Source organism: Sardina pilchardus, chromosome 6 (genome assembly GCF_963854185.1).
Source record: "Sardina pilchardus chromosome 6, fSarPil1.1, whole genome shotgun sequence".
Taxonomy (NCBI): domain Eukaryota; kingdom Metazoa; phylum Chordata; class Actinopteri; order Clupeiformes; family Clupeidae; genus Sardina; species Sardina pilchardus.
In genome coordinates this window covers 2,051,963-2,064,462 of record NC_084999.1, presented here as the reverse complement: position 1 = coordinate 2,064,462, position 12,500 = coordinate 2,051,963, and the positions used below count along the sequence as shown (strand labels likewise).

At 45.5% G+C, this 12,500-nt stretch overlaps 1 protein-coding gene across 1 annotated transcript in view; it reads left to right on the top strand.

Moving 5' to 3' along the window:
• Positions 1 to 2,418, top strand: part of cpvl (carboxypeptidase vitellogenic like) — a 20,177-nt gene extending 17,759 nt beyond the window's left edge. The window contains exons 12-13 of the mRNA XM_062538057.1: positions 1 to 75; positions 1,119 to 2,418. The exon at positions 1 to 75 is cut by the window's left edge and continues 108 nt beyond it. Coding sequence (XP_062394041.1) covers positions 1 to 75; positions 1,119 to 1,223 — 180 coding nt within the window. The 3' untranslated portion in view covers positions 1,224 to 2,418. The remainder of the gene's footprint in view (positions 76 to 1,118) is intronic.
• The last annotated feature ends 10,082 nt before the right edge of the window (positions 2,419 to 12,500 follow it).

The following is a 12,500-nucleotide window of genomic DNA, read 5'->3' as shown; positions in this document are numbered from 1 at the left end:
CGGTTCCCGTGGCGACTGCAGCCTGGCGACCCTGAGGTGGCCGGATACGTGCGGCAGGTCGGGGAGTTCTTCCAGGTGAGAGCCGTGTGTGTGTGTGTGTGTGTGTGTGTGTGTGTGTAGGTGTGTGTGTGTGTGTGTGTGTGTGTGTGTGTGTGTGAGTAACATCAATTCATTTAATTCACAAGGTCTTATTTTGGATACCGTAACGTCAATTAATTTCGGTAGAGGCCATGATATTGCAGATCCCAAGGGGGAAATATGCGTCTATTCAGAAAATCAACAAACACGCTTTTATTTTGAAACTTGTGTTCACGGTTCTCATCCTTCAGTCATTCACGCCATTCTAAAGTGGAAGTGTGCAAGCGCGCGCAGGTGCGTCTGACATGTCCGCTGGAAAGGCACAGGGGTCACAGGGGTCACAGGGGTCACAGGGGTCACAGGTGGGAGATGGGGCGCATCAAGTGCCCCTCTTTCTCCAAAACTCCTCTATGGTGGATAATATTGTGCCATTTGAACTCCTCTATGGTGGATAATATTGTGCCATTTGAACTCCTTTATGGTGGATAATATTGTGCCATTTGATGAATAAACAATAAATATGAAGTTTGGTGAAGATTGATAATGATCTACGGGTACCACAATGCACCTTTTAGTTTGACAATATGGCCGATTTTGGTTATTTTCCAATAATGTTGTACAGCTACATTTGTAAATAAAACTGGAACAAGATTTTTTAGAAATGGGTTTTGATTTCAGGCTGTAAGACAAAAAAAAGAAACTTTCAAAGGGGTATGATGACCTTCTGCAGGCACTGCACTGTAGATGGTGCTGAAAGGTGGAGTGGATTCAGACAACGCTAAGAGATGTGAACACTGTTTTCACAACATTGTTAGTCAAACAAACTAATCTACTAGTAGGCTGCAGGTTAAAAACGGTTTAGATCAACTTACTTGCAAAATACAAACCTAATGTAGCCTACCCTATTCTATTTAATAATGTGTTATTAAGCCTAATGTAGCCTACCCTATTCTATTTAAGAATGTTAGCCTGAAAATGTGGTGTGTGTGTGGTGTGTGTGTGTGGTGAGCACTCACCAGCCTCTTGTCCCCATCTCTTAGGTGATCGTGCGTGGGGGCGGGCACATACTTCCCTACGACCAACCCCAGAGGTCCTTTGACATGATTGACAGGTTCCTGTCCACTAAGGGCTTCTCTGCTAACTGATGCGGAGAGGAGAGGCGGAGTCCTGGTGCCTTAAGCCCCGCCCCCACCTGAGTCTCCAGAGGAAGCGATTTAACTAATGAACTTTTAATCACACACACACTCACACACACACACACACACACACACACAATCAATCTCTCTCTCTCACACACACACACACACACACACACACTCACTCAATCTCTCTCACACACACACACACACACACACACACACACACACACACACTCACTCAATCTCTCACACACACACACACACACACACACACACACACACACACACACTCAATCTCTCACACACACACACACACACACACACACACACACACACACACACACTCACTCAATCTCTCTCACACACACACACACACACACACACACACACACACACACACACACACTCACTCAATCTCTCTCTCACACACACACACACAAACATACACACACACACACACACACACAAACATACACACACACACATACACACACACACACACACACACACACACACACACACACAAACATACACACACACACATACACACACACACACACACACACACACACACACACACACACACACACACACACACACACACACACACACCCACCCTCCCTCATCCCTGATGCGTATAGGACGCTTGATGACGTCATCACTGATGCGTTGATGTTGTTGATGACACATCAGTGGTGCTGTGTTCATCTGAAACACTCTGTGGGCCACACCCACGTCCACTCTGGTCCAGCTCTTCGTTTTGCTCCGAGTCTGTGTGTGTGTGTGTGTGTGTGTGTGTGTGTGTGTGTGTGTGTGTGTGTGTGTGTGTGTGTGTGTGTTGAACAGGTTTGTGTGTTGAGGAAAGACAGGTGTATGTGTGTTTGTGTTTGATCGTTGAGGGAATATTAGGTGTGTGTGTGTGTGTTTTAAACAGGCATGTGGAGGAAAGAGCGATGTATGCGAGTGTGTGTGTGTGTGTGTGTGTGTGTGTGTGTGTGTGTGTGCGTGCGTGTTTTAAACAGGCATGTGGAGGAAAGAGCGATGTATGCGAGTGTGTGTGTGTGTGTGTGTGTGTGTGTGTGTTTTAAACAGGCATGTGGAGGAAAGAGTGATGTTTGTGAGTGTGTGAGAGTGAGAGATGTACATGATCCTGGTGATTCTTCTTTGTGATGCCAATAAAGACGTCACTTGGACATCTGAAGAGCCTCGTGCTGTCTTCTCATTCCTCTACCTGAGGGACTACACACACACACACACACACACACACACACACAGCCAACAGCCTCGTGCTGTCTTCTCATTCCTCTACGTGAGGGACTCACACACACACACACACACACACACAGCGCCGCCAGGTCAGGCCGTGTGTAGATGCATGTAGAGACTGATGCGGTTTAGAAGGGGACATTGGAACCCATATAGTTACATTGTTGCGCAATGTAAACTAGAGGGCGTACGAGACAATCTAAAAAACAACAATAGAAAACAGTCAACAGGTTAATAATAATAAGAAGCTCTATGTCTGATCTCTTTCTACTAGAATGTGTGCCTTGGTATCTACCCAATTGAGTTATATTTAGCATATGTGTTATTGTTAAGACGGAGATAGAAATTACAGTTTTGTGCAGACTGGTTTTTGTTGTACCCGATCCAACCCCATTGCTTCACCCTTGGAACTTGGATTTCTCGTCTGGATTTTCCCCCATCGTCTTGGATTTGGTTTCATCATCACCATCTCCATCAACTTGCCCTTTCTGCTGGACTGCCTGTACTGGCACATCCAGTAGGTCACCTTCCCATTACCCTTGTGTGTGTGGTAGGATCTGGACATCACCCTTGTGTGTGTGATAGGATCTGGACATTACCCTTGTGTGTGTGGTAGGATCTGGACATCACACCTCGCACAAGTTGGATTGAATCTTTCCCCATTTTCATGTATTTTGTTTATTATTATTTTTGAGTGCCCTCATATTTTATTTTGTTTGGGTTTCATTTAGTTTAAACTATATTATATGATAAGATTGGATATTAAATAGAATATAAATAGAACACATATATAGAAATAAATAGAATACATATAAAATAGTATATGGATATAAAATGATAATAAATAGAATATTAGAACAGAACATATTAGCAAATTATACACAACCTAATACTTTTAATACTGATATTGAGATATCTTACACTGAATTGAATGACATTGAACTGTGAAAATAAATTATATGTTTTTTTATTATAAACTTATCGTGTGTGTGTGTTGTCTTTTGGGGTGAGTGCTAGAATCTGGTTTAGAAAAAACCTACACCAATCTGTACTGAACCTAGATATTAGACTAGACTGTCCCTGCATAAGTATAGGCCATTACCCTGGCGTGCAGGTTACACACACATAGCCAACAGGTTGTAATCACCAATATGGCCACCAGGTGGCCTCAGTGCTGTATGATTTTACTAAAGGAGCACACAGAACACTGGTTCCATAAGGAGAACACAGAACACTGGTTCCATAAGGAGAACACAGAACGCTGGTTCCATAAGGAGCACACAGACTGCTGGTTCCATAAGGAGAACACAGAACGCTGGTTCCATAAGGAGAACACAGAACGCTGGTTCCATAAGGAGCACACAGAACACTGGTTCCATAAGGAGAACACAGAACGCTGGTTCCATAAGGAGAACACAGAATGCTGGTTCCATCAACTTCAACTTCAACTTCAACTTTATTTTGTCCCCCAATGGGGCAATTCATTTGCAGGAGTGAAGAGCACAACACAACATACAACATAAACCACTCACATAGGGACAAATCACAGATGACAAGGGACAGATCACAGATGACAGCCAAAGACAACATGATGATAAGATGCATAAGAGGAAAAAAATAAATAAATAAATAAATAAAAAAAACAGGCTGTGCTGTGCCTAGACCAAGCTGGCCAAAGTGCTATTTGAACTAAAGTGCGCTGTGCAATAAGCTACCTCCTTCTCTTGGAGTTGAGGAGGGAGACAGCAGAGGGGATGAAAGAGTCCCGAAACCGTCAAAAGAGTCAAAATCGCTGGTGAAGCTCATAGCCCGACGCTCAACTCAGTTCAGCGCTGAAAGCTTCAAAGCCAAGACGTGAAACATTCGAACCAACCACAAGCAGCAATCCTGCGAGTTTGACATTCTAATTGGTTGACGCCGAACCGTGTCATAGCTAATTACCATAAAGTTAACTGAGGCTCAACTTTATTTTGACGCCCGTGAAGCTCATGAAGCCACCCTTCGATTACAAGCCTGAAGCCCTCACCAGTACGCCTCAACTCCCCTCACCAGTACGCCTCAACTCCCCTCACCAGTACGCCTCAACTCCCCTCACCAGTACGCCTCAGCTCCCCTCACCAGTACGCCTCAGCAGTAGGTCTCAGCTGCCCTCACCAGTAGGTCTCAGCTCCCCTCACCAGTACGCCTCACCAGTAGGTCTCAGCTGCCCTCAGCAGTACGCCTCACCAGTAGGTCTCAGCTGCCCTCAGCAGTAGGTCTCAGCTCCCTCATTATCATGCATTGTGTGGCCTGTGATGTTAATCCAGATATCAGGGGTGGAGAACCCAGTAGTGAGGCTGCAGCGTCTCTCAGTAACCCATCCCTGGGCATCCCTGGGCTTCTGGCCCTCTCACTAACCCAGCCCTGGGCTGCTGGCCCTCTCAGTAACCCAGCCCTGGGCCTCCCGTGGCAGCCTACACTGTTGCGGGTGACCTCAACCACGCAAACTGCTGGTACGTTTGCAACTTGCCTTGATTATTACGCCAGATGAGAGTGTAGTTCCATATCAAATCAGCCTAGAAAAACGGCAGGTTTCATTTTCAGTTGGTCTTATTGCAGTTTCTAACTTGAGAGGAGACACGTTTTAAATGGGAAAACTACCAGAAATCTTAGTCACTTTTAAACATGAAGCTAGCAGGCGAGATGCTACTGGTTAATCCGATTCAATGATCTATGCCAGGCTGAAGCTAAAAGTTGTATCGCCAGACTCACAGAATGGCTGGATGAACAGGAAAAAGGTAAATATAAATTGTTTTGCTCGAGGGGAGGTGGAAAATGAGCTAATTTCCAAAATGGCGGAATATTCCTTTAAGGCATTAAGATCAATTTCCAAAAGATGATTTTTTATTGTCAACTTTAGCGTGTGTTCCAATACTTTTGGAGGGCACTGTGTGTATGTTATGTAGTTGTGTGTATGGTGTTGTGTGTATATCGTGGTGTTGTGTGTATGGTGTGTAGTTGTGTGTATGGTGTTGTGTGTATATTGTGTAGTAGTGTGTATGGTGTTGTGTGTATGGTGTGTATTTGTGTGTACGTATGTTGTGTAGTTGTGTGTATCGAGACTGAAAAAGTTGGATCGGTGCATCCCTAGTGTATGGTGTTGTGTATGTTGTGTGTATGTTGTGTTATTGTGTGTATGGTGTTGTGTATATTGTGTAGCTGTGTGTTTGTTGTGTAGTTGTGTATATGGTGGTGTGTATATTGTGTAGCTGTGTGTTTGTTGTGTAGTTGTGTATATGGTGGTGTGTATATTGTGTAGCTGTGTGTTTGTTGTGTACTTGTGTATATGGTGTTGTGTGTGTGTTGTGTAGTTGTGTGTATGGTGTTGTGTGTATTGTGTAGCTGTGGGCGGTACCATGAACGCCACAGTTAAAATCAAAAGCTTATACAGACTACATGCAAATTTACACATACACATACATAACAATAAACATTAAAGTGCATGTGTGTGTTACGTGCCTATATGTTTTAGTGTGTATGTTGTGTATTTGTTTGTATGTTGTTGTGTGTGTATTGTGTATTTGTGTGTATGGTGTGTGTATTTTATGTAGTTGTGTGTATGGTGTTGTGTAGTTGTGTGTATGGTGTTGTGTGTATATTGAGTAGTTGTGTGTATGTTGTGTATTTGTGTGTATGTTGTTGTGTGTGTATTGTGTATTTGTGTATATGGTGATGTGTGTATGTTGTGTAGTTGTGTGTATGGTGATGTGTGTATGTTGTGTAATTGTGTGTATGGTGTTGTGTGTATTTTATGTAGTTGTGTGTATGGTGGTGTGTGTATGTTGTGTAGTTGTGTGTATGGTGTTGTGTGTATGTTGTGTAGTTGTGTGTATGGTGTTGTGTGTATTTTATGTAGTTGTGTGTATGGTGTTGTGTGTATTTTATGTAGTTGTGTGTATGGTGTTGTGTGTATGCAGTATAATTGTGTGTATGGTGTTGTGTATGTTGTGTGTATGGTGTTGCGTAGTTGTGTGTATATTGTGTAGCTGTGTGTTTGTTGTGTAGTTGTGTATATGGTGGTGTGTGTATGTTGTGCTATTGTGTGTATGGTGTTGTGTATATTGTGTAGCTGTGTGTTTGTTGTGTACTTGTGTATATGGTGGTGTGTGTATGTTGTGTAGCTGTGTGTTTGTTGTGTAGTTGTGTATGGGGTTGTGAGGGACCGAGGCGGCCACCCCACGTCGTGGGAGGCGCAACACTGGATGATGAGGGAAGGAGATGGCAGGAGACAGCAATTCAGTACAAAATATCCATTTATTCCATTGACAGGCAGATCAGGGAACCACAATCAGGGTCCAGACATGATACAGTGTTCTTCATACACTCCAGACAACACTTTTCTAGGCAACTAACTAGGCAACTAACTAGGCAACAGGTCCAACAAGGCGACCTTGCTTAACTCTGGACCAACTTTTCCCCTTGCCTCACAGCAACTTTTTTGAACTTTGTAAACTTCAAATAAAGTCAAGACTTCCCTTAATCCTGGACCTCCAGCTCTTCTGTGGCTTCCCTGGGTGCTTCTCAACATGCCTCCTTGATCCTCGATGCTCGATCCTCGAGGGGCGTTCCCAACACTGGATAGACTATCCCATTGTTTCCCCCCCATCATTCTTTATGTAGATCAGTGAGGATCGAGGCCCGAGGAGCGAGGGAGGACGTATAAACGCTGCATGAGAGGCACCTCCTGTCTCCCATATGTGTCTCCCCCTGGTGTGAAAGAACCCTGCCTTAAATAGGCTAGGCCATTAACCAATTAGTGCTTGGACTGAACCACTATAGGACGTGTGTGTGTGTGTGGGGGGGGGGGGGGGGCGGTACCATGAACGCCACAGTTAAAATCAAAAGCTTATACAGACTACATGCAAATTTACACATACACATACATAACAATAAACATTAAAGTGCATGTGTGTGTTACGTGCCTATATGTTTTAGTGTGTATGTTGTGTATTTGTTTGTATGTTGTTGTGTGTGTATTGTGTATTTGTGTGTATGGTGTGTGTATTTTATGTAGTTGTGTGTATGGTGTTGTGTAGTTGTGTGTATGGTGTTGTGTGTATATTGAGTAGTTGTGTGTATGTTGTGTATTTGTGTGTATGTTGTTGTGTGTGTATTGTGTATTTGTGTATATGGTGATGTGTGTATGTTGTGTAGTTGTGTGTATGGTGATGTGTGTATGTTGTGTAATTGTGTGTATGGTGTTGTGTGTATTTTATGTAGTTGTGTGTATGGTGGTGTGTGTATGTTGTGTAGTTGTGTGTATGGTGTTGTGTGTATGTTGTGTAGTTGTGTGTATGGTGTTGTGTGTATTTTATGTAGTTGTGTGTATGGTGTTGTGTGTATTTTATGTAGTTGTGTGTATGGTGTTGTGTGTATGCAGTATAATTGTGTGTATGGTGTTGTGTATGTTGTGTGTATGGTGTTGCGTAGTTGTGTGTATATTGTGTAGCTGTGTGTATGTTGTGTGTAGTTGTGTGTATATTGTGTAGCTGTGTGTATGTTGTGTGTAGTTGTGTGTGTATACAAGAGACACAAGAGAGTCGTGCTTGGGCAGTTTACAGAAGTGCTTTATTTTCTTACAGGGTAACAAAGGCGCAGCGACAGACAGACGATCCTTTAGCACAGTCAGAACAGAACAGAACAGAACAGAACAGAACCGCCCGGAACCGCTCAGAACCGCCCCGACCCTCGAGTCCAAACCCAGCCGGAGCCTTGGGAGCCGTTAAGGAGGAGGAGGAGCTTATGAAAGGGCCGGCGAGCAGGTCAGGGGGCAAAGGTCAGGGGTGACATACATTTGAACAGTTGCCATGGAGACACTATGTACAAGCAGGTACCAAACATTTGAACTCCTCTCAAAAGGAAAGGTGGTTTGCGTTTACATATACAAGGTTACACAAATTAATGGACATTAATGAGAAAAAAAATCTATACAATATTTATAGTTTATGGTTCAAATGATACATTTATACTGTTTCTAGTCATTCTCCTCGCCTCAATCAGTCAAACATCTCTAATGCACGTACACACACGTGCACACACACGTACAGAAATACAAATGTGTTCACACTCATTCACAGACACACACACACACACACACACACACATTCCCTCAGAGTCCTCTTCATGCTAATACTTGTCTAAACTACCCAGTTTAAAATGAGACCCCTGTGTGTGTGTGTGCACACGGAACGACTAGAGGCCATGTGTTTGTGTATCCACACGTAGAGAAAAGAGGCTGTGTGTGTGTGTGTGTGTGTGTGTGAGTGTAGAGGCTGCTTCTCTGACAGCTTACTGAAAGGCCCAGTAACAGCTACTGACAGGGTGGCACACACACACACACAGAGAGAGAGAGAGAGAGAGAGAGAGAGAGAGAGCTACCTATTCCAGCTCCCATATGCCATCCTCACTGGCAACACTAGTAAGATTTTTCTCTCTCTCACACACACACACACACACACACACACAAGCTTTGGCTAGGACTATTCATGACCGATAGACCAATAACTGCTCCCCCCCCCCTCATACACACACACACACACACACACACACACACACACACACACACACACACGGCTTTACAGGCTGTTTGGTCACAGTGCTGTGTGAGCCTCTCATAGCAGACGGCCGTTGCTGGTGTGTGAGATTGGGCCGTTGTGCAGAGAGAGCCCCTCATATGGCTGTGGGTCCCCCCCCCATAACCCCCCCACACACACACACACACACACACACACATTCCCTTCTCTCTCTGGAGTTTGCACACCACCCCAACTAATCCCAACATTCTAAAGTTGCCCAACAAACACCAGCAAACGCCAACGTTCTGATTATTTCTACAGTTTAAAGTTGTCAACCGCCAACAAACACCAACATTCTGGTTATTAACATTCAGCTCCACAAGGCCCAGGCAATAATGGAAATGACTGACTCTAGAACAGTCAGAGGCACTCTAGAACAGTCAAAATGAAACAAGACTGACTCTAGAACAGTTAGACACACTCTAGAACAGTCAAAATGAAACAAGACTGACTCTAGAACAGTCCAACAACTCCTTAGTCTGGGTGAACCCTGCCTGAACTTCCGGCGAATTTGGATTTCACTCGGCAGCTCAGGCTGGAAACCTGCACATCTATCTCCTCTGTTCCCTGCCAGAACCTTTGGCTCCAATCAGAAACTAGCTTATCCAACCGGATCGTTGGTCTGATTGGTTGAAGGACTATCCAAGCGTACGGAGTCATTTGAATGATGCCCATTGATCACGCCTCTTGTGCAGTAGAAACAAAACGCAGCCTCCCCATACTATTGTTCAATCTTAAAAGATTGAGCTTAGCATGGTGATAGCCAGGCTAACAACTCCTTCCAACAAACACAGAAACAGATCTGTTGCCCTGCACACTCGCCTGACTGTTGATGTGTTGGAGTGTGTTAGTTTGTTGGCGTGTGTTGGTGTGTTAGTGTGTTGGAGTGTGTTGGTATGTGTTGGAGTGTGTTGGAGTGTGTTGCCGTGTGTTGGTGTGTGTTGGAGTGTGTTGGTGTGTGTTGGTGTGTGTTGGGGCAATGTGCAAGCAACTTTGGCGACCTCCGGATTGGGGGTGGGGGTCATATGGCTATTGATCAACACCCCCAAACCTATATTCTTTTGGTGTTGGGGGGGGGGGGGGGGGGGTGCTAAGAGCAAAGTGCATAGAAGGCTACATGGCTACATCCCTGCCCTGGGGGAAATGCTGTCTTTACTGGTTGTTACCTTAGTAACACACACACACACATGCATGCACACACACACGCATCTATCAAAAACTCATAGCACTGAGAGTGTAGGCAGGAAAATCAATATGTTCCAGCCATGAAGGCAACACACACACACACACACACACACCAAATAACAAAACGCTGACATACTGGAAGGCCATTTGTCATTGCATGTATGTGAGGAGCACGCTTTGGTTCAATCTGCAGCCACACACACACACACACACACACACACACACACACACACACACACACACACACACACAACCCTGTAGGCCTATCTGATTAAAGGATTCAGAAATAAAGGGTTCTGTGACTCTCATATAACGCACTAGATAATTCTGACTGACAAACTCTATACCCAATAAACACACACACTGTCAGTCAATGCCCATCAGTGGATAATTCTGACTGACACACACACATACACACACACACACACACACACACACACACACACACACACACACACACACACACATACGATCGATAGCTGGCTGTCCATTCAGACTGAGATCTGACACACACTAAAGCGTCTAGAGAGAGCAAGTGGCTACTCAGTTCATCCTGAGGACGAGAGAGACAGAAGGAGAGAGAGAGAGAGAGAGAGAGAGAGAGAGAGAGAGAGAGAGGAGAGAGAGAGAGAGAGAGAGAGAGAGACAGAAGGAGAGAGAGAGAAGGAGAGAGAGAGAGGGGGAGGGAGGAGAGGACAGTGGTGTTAAATGACCTGTCCTGGCCGCCACTAGCCTGCATGTTTAATAGATAAGACACTGAACACTTGAGGCACACACACACACACACACACACACACACACACACACACACACACACACGGAACACGGTGACGTTACGTGACATCATGTGAGCGTGTGGAGAGTCTGGTCTGGGGCCGTACCTGCCCAGGTAGACGGCATGCCAGCAGACACACACACACACACACACACACACACACACTCTATGGGGTCATTCCATCATGGTGACTCACAAGGAAACAGAGAGGCACCCACACACAAATAGACACACACACACACACACACACACACTTTCAGGAGTGCTCTCTGCAAGGACACACACCTCCTGGTTGGCACACCTGTGTCTGTGTCTGTGTGTGTGTGTGTGTGTGTGTGGGGGGGGGGGGGCTCTGGAATGTCTTGATCACCAGAGGAGGCTCATGTTGCCTGGGAGACCAGGTTCCAGTCCTGTTTTTGTTCTTTTTTACGAGTGTGTGTGTGTGTGTGTGTGTGTGTGTGTGTGAATGTGACAGTATGTGCCTGTGACTAATACTCTGTGTGTTCATTCAGTGTTTGCGTGTGTGTGTGTGTGTGTATGCAGACTCTATGTCTTCACCTGAAACAGTAGCCGAAACCACTATATACACACACACACACACACACACACACTACAGCCTCAATAATACCTTGCCACCCCATCACCCAAACCCCGAACCTTGGTCATAAAATATCCCAATCATCTGCAACCATGTGAGCTGTATCCAGGAGCTTACACACACATACACACACACACACACACACACACACACACACAGAAATATGAGTACACCATGGGTCACCAGGGTCCACTCTGTGGTGTGTGTGAGTTGTTTAAGGTTGTTAAGGTGTTTAGTTCCAGTTCCAGTCTCAGACTGCAGGGGGCACCGAGTAGCTCACACACACACTCCCTCCAGCACTGCTCTCTCTCCACACACACACACACTCCAGCGCTGCTCACACACACACACACACTCCCTCCAGCACTGCTCTCTCTCCACACACACACACACTCCAGCGCTGCTCACACACACACACACACACACTCCCTCCAGCGCTGCTCACACACACACACACACACACACACTCCCTCCAGCGCTGCTCACACACACACACACACACACACACACACACACACACTCCAGCGCTGCTCACACACACACACACACACACACACACACTCCCTCCAGCGCTGGTCACTCTTGAGTTCCGTCGGCTGGTCTGGAGTTCTTGCTGCCCGTCACGTATTCTAACACACCTGAAGGCATCTGGGGTGCCATGGCGATGTGACTTGACGACACGTTGCTATGACAACAGACAAAAATCAAGCCTGTTGTTTCCGTCGGCGACCTGAGGGGGGGGGGGGGGGCACTTTAGCCACCGCTAAAGCTAAGAGTCTCAAAGGTCACAAAGGTCAGGGGTGAACCATAGGGTCAGAGATCAACCTTAGGGTCAGAGTTCAGAG